The sequence below is a fragment of the Caloenas nicobarica genome, chromosome Z, assembly GCF_036013445.1.
Source record: "Caloenas nicobarica isolate bCalNic1 chromosome Z, bCalNic1.hap1, whole genome shotgun sequence".
Taxonomy (NCBI): domain Eukaryota; kingdom Metazoa; phylum Chordata; class Aves; order Columbiformes; family Columbidae; genus Caloenas; species Caloenas nicobarica.
The window spans coordinates 57,990,710-58,012,332 of NC_088284.1; the positions used below are offsets into that span (position 1 = coordinate 57,990,710).

The 21,623-nt window shown below is 50.6% G+C and overlaps 1 protein-coding gene across 1 annotated transcript; it reads right to left on the minus strand.

Annotated features, from left to right (window-relative positions):
• Window positions 1-1,699: 1,699 nt before the first annotated feature.
• On the minus strand, window positions 1,700-17,525 carry KLF9 (KLF transcription factor 9). The gene is made up of 2 exons (XM_065655913.1): window positions 16,966-17,525; window positions 1,700-5,318 (listed from the first exon to the last, which is right to left on the minus strand). The coding sequence occupies exons 1-2, from the start codon at window positions 17,432-17,434 to the stop codon at window positions 5,086-5,088; spliced, it is 702 nt and encodes a 233-aa protein (XP_065511985.1). The 5' UTR covers window positions 17,435-17,525; the 3' UTR covers window positions 1,700-5,085.
• Window positions 17,526-21,623: the final 4,098 nt, after the last annotated feature.

The window sequence follows — 21,623 nt, forward strand, 5'->3', positions numbered from 1 at the left end:
TGGGGCTTTTAGCAATCTCATCTAGTGGAAGGTGTCCCTGCCCATGGCTGGCAGATTGGAACTAGATGATCTTTGCAGTCTCTTCTAACCCAAACCACTTTATGACTCTTCTTCAGTTTGGGTCACGTAATAGATTTTTAATGGACAACAAACACCACCAACAGTATCAGCCCCACTCTGTGCTGCTGCAATGATGCTTAAAGGTCTGTTCAGATGAAAAGCCACTGATGGTATAGTTTTCTATGGGCCCCAGTGGGTGAGGAATCTGGACCCAGTTTGTGACTGCTTCTGAGTCCAATTGTGCTGTTCATGAAGGATATTTTTGGTCAGAACTTTTTTAGTACCCAAAGTACACATTGCTGTATAAAATGTACTGGTTTGATACCAGTATAGAATCATAGAATGTGCTGAGTTGGAAGGGACCCACAAGGATCGAGTCCAACTCCTGTCCCTGCACAGGACAACCCCACAGCTCACACCGTGTGTCTGAGGACCTTGTCCAGTCTCTGCTTGAACACCGTCAGGCTTGGGGCTGTGACACCTCCCTGGGGAGCCTGTTCCAGTGCTCCAGCACCCTCTGGGTGAAGAACCTTTTCCTAATGTCCAACCTAAACCTCCCCAGCACATCTTCCTGCCATGCCCTTGGGTTCTATCATTGGTCACTAAAGAGAAGAGTTTGTCACCTGCTGCTCCTCCTCCCCTTGTGAGGAACCTGTAGCTGCCATGAGGTCTCCTCCCAGTTTCCTCCAGGCTGAACAAACCAAGTGACTTCAGCTGCTCCTCACACGGCTTCCCCTCCAAACCCTTCACCAACTTTGTAGCCCTCATTGAAGCCACACAGTGTGTATGCAGTTCCTCAAGCACCAGTATGTCAGAAATCAGTACGCTTATGAAAAATTATTCAAGTAAGCTATATTGAGAGAATCTCCTTTATTTCAGTTTGAAGGAGTTTACAGAAAGGCTGTTCAGAGTCTCACCTTGCAGCCACACTCTGGGACCATTCCCACGTACCAGGTTAAGTTCCTTCGTGTTAAGTAGTTGTTTTTTGCAACCATGATGTCAGTGACTGTGAACATCAGTGAGCTTTCTGGCACACGGCTCCTTGCCTTTCCCTCCTTCAGAGGCTGAGCAGGTGTGTTTTTTCTTCTCCTTACACCAGCAACCCCTCCAAACTCGTGGAACTCTCAAGGCAGCAGCGTGGCTGCTCAGGCTGCAGCATCATTAGCTGGTGGGGCAGCTGCAGGGCGCGAGGCAGAGCACCAGTCTGAGCAACGGGACAGAGACCTGGGAGCCGGAGCATGCTGGTGATGGGACACTTCTCCACGAGTTTGTCTGAGTTTTGTTATACATTAACAGTGCCTAAAAATGAGTACCTGTCAGCTGAAGATCACAGAACATTTGAGACAGATTGCACACGCCCTGTGTCTCTGTCCCCCTGCAGCAGTGGCAGGCAGGAGGAATACCTGTGAAAACACCCAGGAGAAGTGGAGAAACAAGACCTAGTCTGACAGATGACTAGCAACACCAAGACCTTTGAAGCTGGTTCATACACCGCTCAACTCACAGATCTCATGCTGTGCAGCACTATTTTTTTCATAATCATTCATGCAAGTTTACATGACCACTGCTTGACTCCAATTATTCAAAACAACATGCTTTTTTTTTTAATTCTGTTTTTCTTTATTTGGACAATATATATATACATATGTACAAAAAACATCTATGCCTACTTTTTTTTTTTTCATTTTCTTTTTTTTACAATTTCATGTGATTTACAAAACAGGACAGCAAAATAACTTATAAAGGATACGAATACTGTACAAAAATAAAACTGATTAAACTATTGGAAGTTGGTATATTACAGTGTTACAGCTCACGAGTCTGTAAAACAGCATTTTGAAGTATGTGTCCAGTCTGGTGTATGCTGGGCTAAGTCCATCTGCAAACTGAAAACAGATCTGTAATATAGGTCATGAAAAACTGCTCAAAAATGAAGTATGTTGTATAGCTATGCCTTTAAAGCTATGAGTTCTCTATAGTAATGGGCTTTCTTAACCAAGGAGAAGAGCTGTCCTAACTTCAGCACTATTAAGTATTTCCAAAATGGTACAACAAGTACATATGGTATTAGAGAACCTAATTTTCCTTTTCTTTTCCAACATTTGCAACACTCTTCAAAACTTAACTTCAAGATGCAAAGAACCTGCAGTTTGTTTTATGTGTTAGAGCCGTTGTTTGCTTTTACTGACAGAAAAAGCCAAAAAAACCTCAAATGAACAAAACAATAAAACGAAATCTCTAAACCTGATCATTCCCAATGTATTCTGTTAGTGGTTAATGAATCACATTAATCCCGTCTGCCCAGTGCTGAAACACAGCACACATTACAGCAAATTGGTTACTATTTAGGAAGGTTTTTTTCAGAAACAGGATCTTGTCACACACCACGATGACATGTGCCTGTATGTCCCATTGTCCTGTGGACCAAAGTCCCTCCCTGCCTTTTGGCTCTTTCAGACTTTGCAGGAACAATGGTGTTTCTTTAAATCTGCATTCTACCCCAAATACACAAGGTGGAAACCATAAATCTGGCCATTTACTTCCATGTATTGGTTCATCCTGGTAGCTATGTGACCAAAACATCTACCTACTGATTTAGGAGCTGCTTATCAGTTGTGGCTTCCCACTGTGGTTGATGGGATGTGAGTGTGTCTTGTATTTCATGGGATCAGGCCTTAATTTTCCAAGCGCTGCTTTTGTCCTACAGCATGGCAACAATCCAGACTGCAGGATGGATTTGAAATTCTGCGTGATCTTCACAGAGAAGAACAAAGATGAATATACATTCGCCTTGGAACTGCACCAGGCTACACGTGGCCCTGACCCCACTCAACAAGGCAGCGTTAACAGTACTGGTAAGCAGAACACTTTCTGTATTTCTAGATCAACAAAAATCCCCAGGCTACCTGTTTTTATTAGGAAGAACGTATGTCCCTAAGACTCAATTTGGACACCAGAAATTAAAGTTTGGTTTCTAAAATAAATGTTTCAAAAAGCTGAAACAGAGGTAGAAAGTGTGCTTGGTTTCCTGATGTCTTCACTGAAGAAAACACATCCCTTTTTATTCCACAGACTGCTCAATATCCCCTTATACCTTAAAAGCAGTTCTCTTCACATAGACGGAATTTATCATGAACTACACAGGTAAAAACACTATATGCAAACTGATTTCTAATGCAGAAAGCCTTATACAACTGTAGAAGAAAACACTCTACTCTCCGAGTTCATTTTTTTTATGTTCGTTTCTAGGAAGCAAGCTTTTTATCAGGTAAAACAATAAGATACTGGAATTGCAGGTGTACTAACAAGATTTTTTATGTACAGAATTTTACAGGATGACCTAAATTCATCTGCAGTGGAAACACTTCGGGTTTCAGCGTGATTACTCACGAGATGAATTAGGTCCTAAGTCTCTATAGTAGGGCTGCACCTCCCCATCCTCTTCTGGAGGTAGGGGTAAAAACCAAACAGGAGAAGAATGTTTCTGGAAAAAATAATGTGTAAACAGAATTCCCCCCCTATATGCTGGGTGTTTTGCGGGGGGAAATCACTGATAACCTCTTACAGTTCATGGTTTTAACATTAAAAAAAAGAATACTCAGCTAATGACCACAACTAAAAGTTGCCCTTCAGTGATCTTTTTGCTCCTCTTAAAGAGCAAAAAATAGCTTTAAGATAGAAGTAATATTGCCTTTATCAGTGTTTGACGTGCTATGCATGACACAGGTACAGTGAAAAGTACCAAGAGAAGCTTATGCCGTAAGGAGTATTACGACACACCTTCCATGCTGTATTTCAATTAGCTCATGGTTTTCCCCCATGCTCTACAAAAAACAGCAATCAGGAGATAACAGGAGCCCTTCCAAAGTGCTCCTTACAATAATTTCAGCTGTTTCCATTAGCAGAGTGCTCTTAAGGAAAGGTCTACTCTCTCCATAAGCACACGCAACTCCCATAGGACTCGGCAGGAGTTAGGCAAGGGTATGAAGAGAATAAATCTTTAAGGCAAGTGTAGGAAGAGAAAAAGCCTTTAAAAAAGAAGCAGTTCATAAAGATGGTAGCTGCTGTTATGCATCCATTCGAACAAAACACAGCAGAATAAAGCACTGTTAGTGGCATTTCTATAGTACAGTACTGTATTTATTGACAAATTAAAAGTATAGGATCAATTGAGAGACATATGCTTCTGCTCCCGCGCCCCCGCCACATTATCTAGGCTGACTTGTATTTTTCCAGGTAAGTGAATAACAGACCTAAATACATATTTGGTCAGAAAACGACTGAGCTGTTATGGGGTTTTTTGCTTTAAGTATCTGCTTGAATTATACATGTTTTTACTGGAAAAGTGCAGCTTATATTCAAAAGTATAGTTAATACAAAGAAAAATTAAAAAGACCCTTTTACTTCAGTGGGCCTTCTTGAGTATAAATTCACCTTATCTCAGTATATCAATCAGACGCTATGAGTAACATATGTAATGTTAACCTTAACAGTCTCTTTCAATGCAGGATAGTTCTGAGACAGAAGTAAACCCACTTCTACAATGTGCTATGGAGTTTTTATCTGAGAGTTATTTATGTGACTCGGAAAGTGGTTTTACTTGACGAACTCTAAATACAAGCAGCATTACACTGTTCAACAAAACATGTTAATGACACAGCAATCACAAAGACCTGGGGGTCACACTACTGTGGTGGCAGAGGCCGGACCATCCAGCCGGATGTATGTACACCAGCATCAAAGTTTTACATTAGAGGAGGTGGCCGCCTCCTCCGATGGGCATCCCCTTAACTCCTCTCATCCCTGCAGTCACTTGCTCCAGACCGCTGTCCCCAGCGCAGGCTGGGGAGGTGGAGCATGGGGAGTGGGGCTTGGAGTACGGTTTGTTTTTGAATGTCGGCTACATGTGCTTTTGGACGACAAGGGCAGCCGGCGCCGCAGCGGACGCTCACGCTCCAGCACCGCTGCCTGCATCCTCGCCGCGGATCGCCTCCCGCCGCCCCCCTCCCCGGCCCAGCCCGGCCTTCACAAGGCGCCGCCGGAGCTGGACTTCTTGGATCGCTTGATCATGCTGGGGTGGAACTCGGTGTGGCGGCGGGCGTGCTTTGTCAGGTGGTCGCTCCGCATGAACCGCTTCTCGCACAGGGGGCAGCGGAACTGTTTCTCGCCGGTGTGGGTTCGGTAGTGCCGGGTGAGCTCGTCGGAGCGGGAGAACTTCTTAAGGCAGTCAGGCCATGTGCAGGGGAATGGTCGCTCACCTGCCGGGAGGAAAGGATGACAAGAGATTTAGGGGGGCGAGGGCAATGCAGGCTAGCACGTACCGGCTTCGACGAGGAGCTGGGGAACACGCTGCTGAGGGGAAAAAGCTGCTTTTGTTCCGTGCCGCGGTGCCAGCGTCTGTGGAGTTGTTGACGACTCGCTTCATCAGGTTTCAGTCTCACCTCCAGCAGAAGCCACAAACCCCGCCAACCGCATGCAACTCGCACTCTGGTGCAGAACCTCACATGACCCCGAAGACTGTCAAAACAACAGATGAGCTCTGCCTGTGCCTGTATGTTTTTCATGTCGGGCTCATTACGGAGGTTTGGGAAAGGAGTGCCAATATTATTCCCCTGACACTTCCATTCTGCTGAATAAAATCATTTGTAACCGTTAGAAAAGAAGCCAAAAAATATCCTTCACCTCCGACAAGTCATTCCAGCCTGGGAAGAAGTGAGCGTGGAGGGATCGGGGAAAGCGGTGCAGCCTCAGGGCTGCAAACACACAGAGCAAAACCCCTGCAGCTGCAGAGGGAAGCCCTATGGCCCCCTCTCCTCCCTTCCCCCAGAAACCCAAGCTGCTCCAGAGAGTACAGGTCTCCTCTCACTCTCTTAGATGGCTGCTTTGAGGACAGGGAAATCACTTCATTATTCACGGCTCTATCAGTATTAATGTTTGCTACAACGGTGAAGAACCAATCCAAACACCTTAATCTATAAAACACCACAGCTTTGCTTTTAAAAGCAAGGGTGTGAGGATCGAACAGCGCTCACTGGAATCTTCCCGGCACCCCCATCCCTGCAGTTCGCCTCTGCGGGTTGCACAAGCTTTGCCTACAGCCACAAGCCCAATGCCTCCCAGCTGGCAAGGCTGACCCTAGTCCATGGCACACACGGAAAGCAAAGGCACCAAAGTTCACACGAAAGCTTTTGGTCACGGATAGCATGCACCACTGCAGTTTGATGCCCTAATTCCCTTTCTTAAGACTCTCCTGAAGGGAATATAAATGACAGCTATGTGACAGCTATTTATAGTCAACCGTGAAATAAAAAACTATCCCAGGAGTTTTCCAACTTGGAAGGGTCAGAACAAAACTCAAGAACTCCAGTATTTCTTTGAACTGTGAAGTTTGGCACAATGGGCGAGCTCACTTTACAGACTGCAAAAAAAGGAGCCACTTACAAGTCCTCCCCACACACAACTGTAGCGACAAAAGGCTAAACGCTCCAATGAACCGCCCAGATTGCAGAAGCACAGCCAGCAGTGCAACGTACTGCAGATCTGTAGGGAGGAGAAACGGGGCTGGAGAGAGTGACTGATGGCACCCGAAAGGCCAGGGAGGATGAGGACAGACCAGGCTCAGCCGCTTCCCCTGCGCTTTCTGCCCTCCCCTCGCGGCGATGCGGGTCCTCGGTCAGGAGAGAAGGATGCTGAGCGGGCAGAGGTGCCCCAGCCGGCCATCCTGACACGGGGCTATTTTTTTTTTTTTTTTTTAATTATAAACAGGTTTCTTGGCTCCCTGCTGTACGTTTTCATTATAGACATGCTTGGAAGCCTTTCCAAACAGCCACTGCCTGTATAAAAGAAATTAATTAAAACAGTACGTAGGCTTACGCGTGCGTGAAGGCCATGACCGCAGCTACACAGCCGAGCAGCACTTGGAGCCGTACAGAGCACTCGCATCGGTGCCCACCATCACCCCCAGCTTTGCCTGCCCTTGGCACCCAAGGCAAGCGCTTCACTTGCGCTGCTCTTTTGCTGTCCGTCTCGCCGTTTCTGTTTCAGCCCCTGGAAGGAGGCAGCAGTGGGAGGTGCAGAACAGCTTTCTAGCCCCCGCCTGGAACGTGGGAGAAGCGTTATACATCTTGCATGTGTGGAGGTATCTAGCATACGCCTCGGTGTCAGGCACTTACTGCCCAGAACAGTGGGAGCAGCTCAGGCATCCTGCCCCATCCGCAGAAGCCACATTTCCAACCATCTACCTCAGGACAGCTCTTCGGCCTGCAGAACTGCCTAACTGTGCTATAAGGAGACCAGGTGTCCAGGCTGGATAACAAGGATGATGGTCTCTGGGGTGAAGTGTCTACACTTGAGGCACAGTAGTATCTAATCTAGGTGCCTAAAATGAGCGTTTTGAATCTGGCCCCATGTAGCCCTCAAGAAACTGGGCTTTCCCCGCCCCGCTTCCTAGAACTGCAGATGGGAAGAGGAAATGGAGCCTGGTTACCAGAATTCCCTCTGAAACATGACGGGAGCAGCATGTCGCTACCCCGCACACCCGCTTCACGTGCCAAGGGAAAGCGCTTTTAGGTTACGCGGCGTCACTGCAAAGCCTCGGGCAAAGGCAGGGCTCGCTCAGGACCCTCGTGTACACCTGGCACCACACTCCCCGGGGAACCAGCCCCACGCTCCTGGGGGAGCACTGGGAGCTACGGGGAGCCTGGTGAGGCCGAGGCAAGTCCCGCTGCCCAAGGGAGAGCGGCCGGGCCCGGGGACGGTGCACGCAGTGGAGATGCTGCCGGGGACAAGTGGCTGCACCCCCTCAGACACACGAGAGCTGCTACCGCCGGCACCTGCCGCCCACCGCCGAGCCCCCAGATACGGCGGCCAAGAAGAGCTTCACCACCTTGGCAGCGGATGCCCGTGGAGGCTGTCACAGCTGCTTTGCAAGCCTGTGTGTGAAAGTAGGCCAGGCGTAATCCCCGGCACCGGGACGCATTAAACTCCAGACTTCCCAGAGCAGAGAGACAAGGGGGAGGGAGCTTTTCCAGGCCCTCAGGGGTTGTCTCTGAGCCTGAAGTTCTGCTGCTCCCCTTGGTCACAAAGCCGTAACAGGTGACACCAGCCCAGAAGGACGGTGCTTCAGTGATGGACTTCACAGCTGCACAGCAGGGGTGGAGCGTGCGTCCAGGGGGCTTCTAAAGCAAAGCAGAGATGCCTGATGACATGTGATGATTGTCCACTCAGCAAAGTTGGTTGCTGTATTTGCTGGCTGCATTTGACACACTATTTTTTAAAGCAGCAGAGATGTTTGTGGAAGAGTCCACAGACCAAACAGGTCTTGCAACTCATACGCAGCCAGGCAGGCAATGGCACACAGAGCTGCAGTGCAAGCTAGTGCTGCCTCCATCTGGAGACAGGGATTTCTGTGTCATGTCTCAGTCAAGAAGTGTCTTTTCCATATGATTTTACCCTTTAGTTTTGGGAGTAGTAATGCTGAAGCCTGAAAGCTGCAGAATGAACCATCAAAACAGAGTGCTATTATGCAACCTTTCCTTCAGTGGCAGCATGCTACTTACGTTTTAAGATATGTCTTAGATGGGATTTCCATCAAGGGATGAGAGAATGGCCAGTGGTGTATCATGATTCCTTACAACTGTGTGATAGGATCTGAACAGAAGATGTAAATACTTAATAAATAAATAAAATATATCTCCAGGGCAGCTTACAGAAGTAACAACTGAAGCAGAAACTGATTTATACGCTATAGGAATAGGTGTGTCTGCAGAACTCTCCTTCTTTGTTCTGTGTCCCACCAGGAATGTAGCAGGAGTACAGGCAATGGTGGCCCTCCACAGGTCTTCTCTGGAGTCGGAAGAACTCCTGCTCATGCAGCCCTGGCTTGCTTTAAATCCCATATGGATACAAAGGCCACTGCAGATCCTTTTCACCTTTGCCCTCTTGCTTCACCTGAGCTTCTCTCCCTCTTCCTCCACCCCACTCTCTACCACAAATGGTTAGTTTCTTCTTTCTCTGCAAGTCTAAACTCTGTATCCAAGCTGCTTTGCATGACCTGAGGCAGGTCCACTTTATTTTATTCCACTTCCATTTTATTCTGAATAGACAGTAAATTATTTAGCTTGTTTTGCCCTACCCTGGGACATTTGAGATTTTCCCACATTGCAGTCTAGTGCAGGAAGGGTTTCCGAAAAAGCACACAGAGTGGGCATTAGTAGACTTTTTAATAGTACAAGTGGTGCTGGTATCCTGATTTATCATTTGCCTTCTCACTAAAAAATGCTGCTTTAGATGTAGGTGACTGAGGTTAGGAGTTGCAGTTCATGGTGGCTGTAACAAAGATTAACTTGTTTGGACAAATAAGGGATAGGTAAGTTCTGAGTGACATTTTTCTGGGAGGAGAGAGGCTGTATTTGAAAAAGCTGAAGACAAAGTTGATGAAAACAGACTTGGGCGATTCTCTTGGCGTGTTAACAGAACGTGCAGTAGGACTGGAGCACGCTGAGCTTCTGTGGTGGAATGAAGTACTGACTCTACATGAATTCCTAAAACTGTTCGAGTTTACAGACGACATTCAGAGATTGCTGTTGGTGTGGAAGGAAGCCTGGCCAAGGTGAATGGTTTGCTAGGCTCACACTGTCTTCCTCACTGACAAGAGTGAGACGGGACACAGCCACGAGTTCATGGTCTGGCATCAGTACTAGCTGACACAGAGCAGTTTGCTGTCAAATAACGCTAATGACGCTGCTTCACACATTAACTAGAAAGCCAAGTGGACTGTAGCTACAGCTGCATGAAGGGACATCTAATGGTACCCTACACAATCTTTGACTTAGAGGTAACAATGATAACCACTTCTTTATTTTTTTTTTTCTTCCTGTGTTCCCACTCAGCCACTACTCTTGCATATCTCTGTGCCTCCTGAAGTATGACAGGTTCTGTAGATGGACGTCAAGAACACGGTCCAGATTATGGCAAGAGTTAAAAAAAACCAAACCAAAACAAAAATGCAGGCTATCTTCCTTGCCACAGAACAGCTGCTATCTCAGGTCTCTATCATGTTTTTCCCCAGTATTGCTTGTTCCACACCTTGACCTGTGGGACACTAGATTTTGACTGAGTGTCCACATGCAAGATATTCTGATGAAGGTGGATATTACAGACATTTGCACATCCACTTCTGGGCAGAGATCGGAGGCCCTTCAACAGCCTTTTTCCTCTTCTGAAATATTCCAGAATCAGATCATGAAAACACGTGGCAAACCACAAGGCACAGATGCTGGTGCAAAACAGCAGAGCGGTGAGATCAGCGGTGAGGGTGCTGGGTACTGTGTGCCTAAAACAAGGGTTTCTGCAACACCTAAATTGTGGCCATTGGGTCTGGCAACAAATCAGACAGACGTTGCCTACAGGACTGGCAGCAGATGGATGGGTTGTGGCAGGGGTTTTATTCTGCCAGCACTCAGGACTAAACATCACAGGATGATTCAGGTGTTAAAATTCTGCTTTCAGCAAGTATTTAGACTGTTCTGACCTCCTCAAAACCACCACTCAACAGCTGCTTGCACATGCAGGTGTTTGAATCTCTTTCAAAAGACCAGATGCAAAACCACCTGCCAAAATGCACCACTGTGGAGCCCAAGTTCCAGTGAGACCCACTCTTGCTGTTACCCTCATCTGACACAGCATCAGATGCAAGGGATATCCTTAGAGCTTCATGGCCCTCTCTGCCAGCCTTTGGGGACTGTGCCTCCTTAGATATCTATATCTCTATGTATCAGCTGGGGAAGCTACTTGGGGGAGGAGACGCCTCCCCAAAGCTAACCAGAGAGTTAAATCTATACTTTCCTAGCCAAAAGGATTGCCCTCAGCAGTATACTCTTGGGTACCTGGGACAAGCTGCTACTTTTTCTCCTTTCCTATCTTATCTCCATTTGAACTTCCTCCATTTTACAGTAATATTTAAATGTTAACTGAACAATGGATACCAACTCCTAGCCCAGCGCTTACGGCTGTCACCTGGGACTGAAGAGCACTGGGTTTAGGCTCCTGCCCTGTCTGAATGATTAAATGCTCGCTAAGTGGTAACAGCTTTGACAGGGGAGGGAGGAATCCAATTTTATGTGCATTCAGAATGCTAATATAATTTTTGTCGTTTCACTATGAACTCATTAGCACGTATTTCAACAGACTCTTCCCTCAAGTTTAAGGTATTTAAAGAGAGCTCTCAGGCTATTCACAGTCGCTGTTACTTGAATACAGACAGTGAGCTAAGCTACCACAAGCAAACACTCTCTGAAGTGTGCTTTGCCATCGCTACCCCAGACTCTGGCCATTTAATCTCACCTTGTCCCCCTCCCTGCTTTTGCAAACGCAGGTTCGGGAGCTGTGAGAGGCCACGGTGCACGGCAGCCGACCAAGGGGAGCGATCATTCCTGCAGGGATCCTCACTGCTGGGGCTGCAAGCCACACAGGCTAACAGGAGCAGCTGATACCCACCACACAGTCTTCAACGCCACAGCACGACAGCGTGCAGGAAACTCAGTAAAGCTGCGTTTTCAATACAACCATCTGGAAACAGGAGTTGCACTACTATGGGTGATGCCTGCTCGCTGCTGCTGTCCTGCATGTAAACTTTTTTACATTGACTTGATTAATACACAAACCTTCCTGGAGTGCTTTCCCACTGTGACACATACACCAGCTTAATGTTTTTATTTTTTAGCAGAAAAAAAGGCAGCCAGGAGTCAGGCAACACTGAACTTAATCTTTAGGATTTTTGCCTATTTTACTCAGCTGGCAAGGTTTCCAGTCAGTATGAACGTGTTTCTCCGAGAGCTGGAAACATGCCCATTAGAACTCCAGCAATTCACACATTTGTATTAACCCTTGAGAATGGGCATTTCAGGTGGAGGTCTGAATTTAGCAAAAAGTGTCCTGCTGGCTCCACTTGCTGCTCTTCAGTCTTATTCTATAGGATCTGGCAAAGTGACATCATATGATCTGGATAAGAGGGGCTTAAAATGCTAAATTTCAGCTTATGCTCACACAAAATACCCAAAAAAGCTCCCAGCAAGCAGAGGATTGTCAACATATCAGCATCTGTACAGTCTGTTGAGCTAGAGATACTCTAGAACACAAAAAACAAAGCAGCACGGTCAAAACCAAATTGATGCAGGCGGGGGCTGGATCGACACCATGACACCTAGATTGCAGCACGAGGCAGTGGCAGCACTTACCTCTCCTTTCTACCAGAAATGCTCCCCAGCTTCACTGTGCAGATGGCAGACTTATGGATCCACTCCTCTGCCTACAGCCCCGCTACCAAACATCAGCGAGAAACAAATGCCAGGAGAGCTCAAGGGTGCATCACCTGCCTGATGTAACAAAAATCTCGGTATTGTTTGGACCCGGTCTATGCAATGACGCAGTTGGCTGAAAAGGCTAGCTGAAGGGAGAGAACTTTTCACACATCTGGGTTTTGTGTGTCTAACCTCTTAATTAAGGGTACCTGACGGTGAACTTGCCATCAATCTGCAGCACCACATATTGAGAAGCATCTGGGATTCACCTCCCCAGGTGAGTAAACTCCTGCAGGTCCTGTACGAGGAGGCATGTCGTGAATTAGCTTTATAGTACCTTCTCCGTCCCTCTTTCCTGACCAGGAGGATCTGCTCTCAGCAGCCACATGCGCTTTAACTGGCTTGCCAACATCATCATAGCGAATGTACCTTCCTTAAAGTTTGTTTCTCCTGCCAGTTTCTCTCCCCGTCGGTGTCTTGCCCTTTGCTCCGCACTCCCTGCCCAGGCCTTCTGACTGAGATTGCTTGTTTACTCTCATATGCCTTCATTCCCCCTGGAAACCTTCTGGCCTGCACATCCCTCTCTGCTAAGCTGCACCCTCAGCTCTGCCCCTGGCACCATCTCTGAGGCTAACAATAACCCTGCACATAATCCCTACTGGCCATAATCAAACCTCTAAAACTACCTATTCTGAGAAGTCTGTGCGTTTTCAAGGTAACTCTCTGCATATCTGCTGTTGCCTGTCATTTTCTCAGTCAGCCGAGTCCCTTGCTTTCTCTTGACCTCTGCATTGCTTCCAGGGGTCAGTTCTTATGCACTTCTTACTGATGCATCTGGGTCTTTTTCTACGGGCTGGAAGTCTGCAAGACTTGGTTGTGCCATCTCAATGCTCAAGAGTCCCAAACAGACACACCACCCCTAATCCCTCCTGCCACTGGTGAGCTTCCGCACAGTTTAGGTGTCCTATATTCCCATAACACCATCCCATAAGGGATGGAGAAACCTAAGGTATGGCCACGTTGTGGAGCTATTCCTGCACCTGCCTTCCTGACAAACAGATTTGGGCTTGCGAGGCATCATGGATAATGACATCTTTTCTCTCCCACACCAAGCACCATGCCCCTCAGAGATGCTGCTGGAAACAGTTCACACAGAACAACCGTACCTCTAATGCTCTTCCTGCTCAAGACACCAGAACTTTTGTAATAAATTCCAAGTTACTTTTGGATGCTAGTGAAGAGACAGGGGAGGCAACAGCTCAGTTCCAGCGATGTGTTTGTCTTCGTATCCCCGTGTCTTTGCAAGTTAATACATTTCGAATGGAGGAACACATAGATGACAGAATGAAGAAGGGCCTGATCGTATCGCAGAAGCAGCAGGGGCCTGGCAAAGAATGAAAAGACTATCCCCTCAGGAAGGGGCAGAGTTCAGAATTCTTTGGCTTCCTCCTACGAACCCTGCTACACTAAGTGACACCGAGTTCAGCAAGACTGGCGGCAGAAGCAAGGGGGCTCTTTGCACACGTAGGAAGTGCAGTGCCATCCGCTGACCTTCTTCTGTTGAGATCAACGCAGAAGGCAATTTCTGATGGATGGCTAGTTTGAGTCTTCTGGAAAATTGAACTAAAGTCATCATCAAAGGCCCAAACTTGAAGCAAACAGTTTTGCAGATTTTTTTTTAGTCTCTGAGATATGGAATGCCTTCGAACCAACAAGTTTAAAGAATCATTAATAAGATACAGACCTCTAACCTTCAAGCATCAAGATTTTGGTCTTCTGCTCTTCTACATGTATTTCATTTCTTGTTTTCCATTAGCTTGCCAAAGGTGACCTGGTGAGTTTTTAGATTCCCACCACAGAGCAGTAATCAGAGCTTCCCAACCTGTTTGGTTAGTGTCCATGAGTAAAAAGAGCTGTGGCTACATGCAAACTCATGGGTGTGAATGGAAATCCTGAACCCGTTTTCCAGGATAGAAAGACTGGGATTAAATAGTAAAAATTTAAGACCAGGAAGCTTCTACTGGTGGCTGTGTACCTACTTCCACTAAAGGCTGCAAAGCAGCAAGAAACCCACTTGGTGGCCCAAATAAAAATGGCGGGTAGATGAAAGCAATTCAAGAGGCTCAAATATATGAGAGAGAAATTATCTGGAAAAAAAAAAAAAGGAAAGAAAATGGTACTAGGGAGGGAGCATTAATGCTCTGCAATATGTAGTTACGAATAACTCCAGAGGTCCCATTGAATCCCACTGTTGCTAAGGAATTGTTCTGCCATCTATAAAAAGAATTAACATTAGCAGTATTGTTTGGTATTTCGGTTAGCTGCAATTAACTGTTCACATTAGGAAGCTCAGAGAGTTCATTACTGCTGGACATCTGTAGGGGTTTTAATCACACAGAACTACTGTGACGGTACATCAGCACATCTGAGCCGAACATCTCATACTTGGAGCTACGGCCACCCATTTGTGGGCAGCACACACTAAGCTTCATGCCACTTCAGGAGATACTTATTATAACAGTACTGCTTACAGCAAGCCATGTGGGTTGTACAGTACATTAATTTACATGTCATCACCCAGAATGCTATCCCAGTTGATGTCTATTTTGGTTCCCATCTAGGGGTGGATATCTGAGCATGGGGTAATAAGTGGAAATGATGCTAATGCATTTTCTTTGCCACTGGTGAGCTAACATTTTGCAAGGCATCAGTTACATTCAGCCTCCAAAAGAACATTGGAGCTGCAGGTTTTAAGACGATAACAGAATAATCCTTGGCACTGGTCCTGAGGTCAACCCAGGGTCACCACTGACCATCCTCTTTCCCGGCTCACTGAGGCAGTGTTGACTGTCTAACCGCAGAGCTCACCGCTGAGCCACATCCAGTAATCCTCCTCCTCCTCCTCCTTCCCCCGACCTCTCAAGCTAAGCACCCAGCAGATCTGCCAGCAGGGCACAGGTAGGCAACCTGCGCCGGTCTCCTCTGCAGTGCACAGACAAGCCTAAGCCATGGAAGTTTGGCTGGGGCTCTGATGGGGCCATGCCGTACCCGTGCTGTCTTAAATACTACAGCGATGCCTTGCAGTACGTTCCACAGGTGATAAACTTGTTTCGTACTTTGCCACTTACCACCACTGCCAACGGAGAAAATCCAGAAGAGAACTGCCATCTACAGAACAGATGTAAAGTGTGTGAAATAAGCGTTGGCAGTGTTTGCCTCCTCTCATCCGCTCCTTTCCGCTTGCACACGACCCTTTCATTTAGAGCAGTTTTTAAACAGCCTTTTGTACTGCACTGTGACCTCAAGTGCAATTCAGACATGTAAAGCTTTTTATTCAGCCGCTTGCACTAGGGGGCTTAAAAAAACCAAACCAAAACAACCACCAAACAGAAAAGTCTACAACTGCTGTCCCCTTCGCGCTTCAGAAGAGCCGGAGGAAGTACGAACTGCTGCAGCAGATATTTTTTTTTATCTCTAGGTTTCCATGTTGCCACACCCTCTAAAGCGCCCAGGCGAGGACGGGGGTCCGGCCGCACGCAGCCTGACGGACGCAGAGCCTGCGGACGCGGACCAGGCTGGGTCGCGACAAGCGGCACCGGCAGGGACAGCCGGCCGGAGCAGCGGCCGGTCCCCTGCGGACGGCGCCCAAACGAACCTGCCCGGCCAGAGGAGCCGCCCCGGGGTGCGCCGGCGGGCTTGGGTGACCAACCCTTCTCCCCACCGGGGCTCTGCTCCAGCGGGAGCCCGCGGGGCGCGCTGTGGCATTCAGGCGACGTGCCTCTCAAGTCTTCGCCTCCAGCCCGCCAGGTCCCTCGCCCGACGGAGGGGGGTGTGCCGGCCAAACCCGGAGCCGCAGCTCGCCGCGCTGCGAGGGAGACGCCGCCGCCCCCACCCCCGGCATCGCGGCCGCTCCCTCGCCACGCAGCAAAGCTCCGGGGCGCCGCCGCAAACGCGGGGCGCGCCGCGGGGAGCGAAAGGCGGTTTCCGACGGCAGGGGCAGCAGGGGGGCGCGGGCAGCGCACAGCCGCCCGCAACCCGCGGGTGCTGTCCCGCCCCCGCCTGTTTGAAGAATACGTGCCAAATTCTGCCGCGCGGCAGGCGCTCCGCCCCCGACACCGGCGGAAAACCCGATTCCTGCCCTCCCGGTGATTCCTTGAGCGACGCCCCGCACGGGCTCGGCGTCCCCCTGCGCAGCCGCCCTCCGAGCGACCCCGGCCACGCCAAGTTTTACGCCGCTCCCCGGCGGCCCGCAGCTGCTGCCCGCCCCGCACTGCCCGTGGGGGACGGGGCCGCTCCCGGCCGGGGCGCGCAGGCAGGCAGCGGGCGGGGCGCGACGGGAGGCGCTGCCGCAGCCCCGCCCGGGCCGGCCGCCCGCTCCCGCCGGACCTGGGGCGCCGGTCCGGCACCGCGGCGCGGAGAGCCGGGAGGAGAAGAGCGGCGAAAAACGGGGGGGTGCGGAGAAAGGGGAAACAAGAGAAAAAATCCCCCCAAAACCCAAAGCGGAAGGGCAGGGCGGCGGGGGCGCCGTGCGCGCCGCCGGCCGGGTTCACCCGAGGACAAGCGCTCGCCCTCTCCCCCCGTCCCCACTCCCGCCGCCGCCGCTGACCTGTGTGCACCCGGTAGTGCGCCTTGAGGTGGGAGGACTTGCCGTAGACCTTGCCGCAGCCGCTGTAGGGGCACTTGTGCCGCTTCTCGGCAGCCAGCTTCCCCTTGGGGGCGGCCCCGGCGGCGCGCAGGCAGGGGGGCGGCCCCGGCGGCGGGCTGCGGGGCGGGCTGGAGCCCGGCTCGGTGGCCGCGTCGCTGTCGGAGCCCGCGTCCTCGTCGGGGCTCTCCACGCTGTCGCTGCAGACGGAGGGGGTGGGCAGCGGCCGGTACTTGTTCAGCTCCAGCAGGCTCTTGGCGATGGCCAGCAGGGCGCAATAGTCCTTCCAGGCGTCGCGGGGGTCGCGCAGCTCCCGGGCCGCCTCTCCCTCGTCCGGCACCTTCAGCCGCGCCGCCTCGGGCACGGCGGAGCGGTTGGAGATGGAGACCAGGCACTGCGCCGCCACGAAGTCCACGTAGGCGACGGCCGACATGGTGCGGCCGCGCCCCGACGACGGGGGGTCTCCGGGCGCCTTCAGTGCGCGCCCGCCGGGCCGGCCGCGCCGCCGCCAGCCATGGCCCGCCCGCGGCGCGGGGGAGGCGGAAAAATAAATAGCGGGGCGCCGGGCAGGTCCCTCACCGCCGCCCCCCGGGGGCGGCGCGCAGCCGGCGGGGGGGAGCGGCGGCCGCCGCCCGCACGGCCGGCCCGGGTCCGGCGCGGGGGCCGGGGGAGAGGAGAGCGCCCGCCGCGCGCCCCCCGCGCCGCTCGCCGCCCGCGTGCTCCTGCCCGGGGACGGCCGCGCCGAATCCCATCACGTCAGGTTCGGAGCCCCCTCCCGCCCCCCCGATTGGTCAGCGGGCAGGGCCGGCCGGCTCTGTTTACCTTCTCCCCCCGCCACTCACGGCTCCCCTTTTCTAGGGGGGGTGTGTCCGCCGGGCGGCCGCCCCACCAATCGCCGCGCTCCCTCCCCAGGCCGCGTGCTACTCCGGGCGCCCCGCCGCGCCCGCTTAAAAGGGCGACGAAGCGGAGCGCCGCGAAGGCGGGGGAGGGGGCGCGGCGGGTCGCTTCGCGTCGCTTCGCGCCGCCGGCCCGGCGCAGCCGCCCGTGGCCGCCGCCCAGCCGAGGCGGCGGCACCCCGGGCCGCGGGCCCGCGGGGACGGGGCCGCCCGGGGCGGCGGGGCCGCGCGGCGCCGAGCGGGTTAAATGCCTCCCTGGAAGCCCTACGGTCCCAGCAACGGGCCAGCCAATGGAAAGTGAGCCGGCTGATGTCACTGGCAAGGCCCCCGCCAATCAGCGCCAGGTCCCGAAGGGTGCGCAACACTTGTAAACCCGGCGGGCGCTCGCGAGCGGCCCTGCCGCGCCCACCCGCCGGCAGCGCGCTTGCCGCCCGCGCCCCCCACCCTGCCCGCGCCGCCGGGGCTGCCGGGCGGGTGCGCTGGCAACGCGGTCCCGGCCGCCCCCGCCCCGCCCCGCCCCGCCCCGGGGGAAGGCCCCTCCCGAGCCGGGTCGCGGTGGCCAAGGCGCGCACCGGGACCGCGCCGCTCCCTCCCGGCCCGCGGGGCGCGGGTCTCCGCCGGGCCCCGCGGGCAGGCGGCGGGGGGAGCGGCCGCCCTGCGAAACGCTCCCGAGAAACCCGACGCCGTTATACATTTCGTCGCCACGACGTCACCGCCGAGACACGCAGTTCCCTCCGATTCGGGGAAAACAGGTGGCGGGTGGGGCCGGGACCCTGCCGCCGCCGCGCTGCGCGGGGGGAGCTCCGCACCGCGGGAAAAAGGGCTTGTTGCCCTATGGGTCGGCTCGCAAACGAGAGTTGGGGCTGGTTAAGGCTCAAAGGAACCCGGAAAACCTGCCGTCTCTGACAAAATAACATCTCCCCCACCTCCTCCTGCCCCGGCGGGTGCACAGAGCTCACAGCGCGTTGTGAAGGGGGACTGACCTGCGCTTTGCAACAGAAAAGTGAAAAGATATTTTCTGGACCAAGTGCTATGTAAAAAAAAAAAAAAAAGGAAAAAAGTTGCCACCATCCATAAAACAGCAGTACTCGGAGATGAAATACGTTAGTTTGTATTTTTTGCTGGTCTTGAAGCCTTGAGGGACAGCATAACGGACAAAGATCCAGCCTTTGAAAGAACGTACATAGACTTCCATACAGCATTAGCCGAAGTAAAACCGGGGGGGCTCTAAAATCCTTGCAGAATCACTCCGGTCGGATGGAGGAGTTCTGCTCTCCTTTCACGAATCGCGGCCCAACCAGACTGAGCCACAGCAGAGTCCCAAACTGAACCTCACTGTCCCCCACTGCAGCTCTTCCCTCCTTACAAAAACGGACAGGGACCAAATAGTAAAGAGCTCTACGAATTGCTATTAATCCCTTCAACTGAAATGAAAATAATGGAGAAGTGGCTACAGAAATGAGGTGGCATTGCTCTCTTACTGCAGGAAATAAAAAAAGAGTATATATCAGCCATTTTGTATGCTAGCACACTAAATCTCTAGGTACAAACCTCAGGCAATAATAATCCTTTGCCATGGATAATTAGTATAAGGCTGAGATAATTTTGCATATCATAGCTGGGAAAAAAAATAGAAAACAACAACCCAAACAAAAGAACAAGTGTCTCTGTCTGTAACTGAATCATCTGTAGGGTGGTGAACATCAAACAGAAAACATGAACAGAGCAATTTACCTAACAAGACAGCCATTAGAGGATGAATGTCACTTTCACCCTGTTCTCTGAGCATTTTTCCCAGCTGATCCGGCATCCATTGGCCCCACTGCTTATAAAACATCAGGCAGAATAAGACGCTGTAATTTTCAGATCTGATGGGAAGGAGGAACAGATGTTGTTCCTGTAACCCTAACACTGTTGATAAATGTGCCTTTTTCTCTTTAGTACCAGTGGCTGCAGCCTCCTGTTCCCTTCAGAGGGGCAACAGCATTTTCTGTGGAAAGCTGCCCCCCGGTACATTAATCTGGATATCCGGGCCATAGCTTCAAGTTGCCTGTTGGTCAGCTTTTTTTCACAGCACTTTCAGAACTTCTTTGGCTGACACCCCATCCAAAAGTTCCTGCTGGGAGATGTCATCCTCCACCTTTCAGTGACACCAAAGTTGCTTCTCAGAAGATGACTTGCCTAAACCAAGGCTAATCATCTTGTTAACAAATCCTTCGTTACCTCTTACATTAATTTATACAGTTCAGAGAGGGAGGTGTAAATAACCAAGAAAAAAAGCCCAAACTTTTTTTGTTTGCTAACTTGTTTTGTTTTGAAATAACTCTTGGCTTGCAGTTTAAAAGCTAGAAAATAGTCTGTGGCCATTTCCACAATGAAGAAGCACACTGAGCTTTTACAATAATTCTGGTATGCCTCCAAGAATACGTGGCCTATTAAAGACAAAATAACACCTTTCATGTTGATGTATGCAGTAGTCCAAAGCTCCAAGACTCCAAACTAATTAGGTCCAAATGACACTTATGAAGTAGAATTTTGTACTTGGAGACAATGTCAAAATGACTGCAGCTAATTTCTGAACAACAGCACGTAAGTGCCGGGGAATGGGATCGTGCTCACAAGTGCCTTTGTCTCCACGTGATCCCATGACAGGGGCTATAACTTGGATTTTACTGTGGTCGTGGTAACATTTGGAGTTGATTTCAGAGCACACACTTAATCCATAGCTCCATTTTAAATTCATAGCAAAGCTAAGTTTTTGCAATACCTAGGCTAATCAAGGATGATTACTGTAGCTTGTAGAGATAATACCTTAAATCTGCCACCAGCACTTCAGTATAGCCCTGACACCTTGGGCACCTTCAGCACCAAACGGCACTTGCTTTCCAAAGCCTGGAGTCCAAATTCAATGTGGTTTGTGGCTTCAAACCAGCTCCTCATGGGCAGATGTTTGCCCTCTGTGCAGTCTGCAGCTGCAGGAACAGAGCACATCTGGCGGCTCCTTCCCAGGAGCAGAGCTCTGCTGGTGCCAGGGTGTGCACAGGTTCTGTGAGAGACGGGAGGCTGTGGAGGAAGAAGAGCTATGTGTTATCTCTGAGGCTTTCGAAAATGTCTTCTGTTTTCAAAAGCTGAAGTTTTCAGAGTAAAAAACACACCAGCTCTCCTTTTCTCCATGTCCGGCCCCCGCCTCCAATCTCCTGCACCCTAACTCTGTGCTCGGTGCTAGCCTAAAACCCTGCATCCTTTTTTGAAGGATGAGGATGGCAGGCAAGTGCCTGGAAGGCACACTTGGAGAAACCTGCAGTCTGCAGGAGCCCTCAAGTTTTTGTGCTCCAAAGGCCTCTTTGTGTAAGTGACCTTGAGTGCTGCTGTCAGAGAAGACTTTTTTTTGAGGAGTAAGTGGGCGTGTAAAGACTGTCAGGAGTCAGACATTCTCCTTCAAATCTTGTTCAGTTTTTTCCTGTGGGCTCTTCCACAGAGCACGGAAGTTTCTTCTCTGATGGTGTCTTCCTACCAAGACAAAATAAAGAAATCCATCCTGCTTCTGTATTAATATTTGCTAATATTTTGAGGCCAAAGGCTCCGAGCGATATTCCAGTTTCTGCTTTGACTTTCTCAATTCTCCAGGGCCCTTGAAACTACGTGTGGTATAAGCTCCATACAATTTGACAAGATGATGAGGACTAACTGATGGTTAGAAATGGCTGAAATTATATGCCAAGATAA

Coding starts and splice junctions, on each gene's coding strand:
- KLF9 (XM_065655913.1), bottom strand. CDS start 17,434: ATGTCGGCCGTCGCCTACGTGGACTTCGTGGCGGCGCAGTGCCTGGTC. Junction 5,319..16,965: donor GCACTACCGGGTGCACACAG/GTCAGCGGCGGC, acceptor TCCTCCCGGCAG/GTGAGCGACCATTCCCCTGC.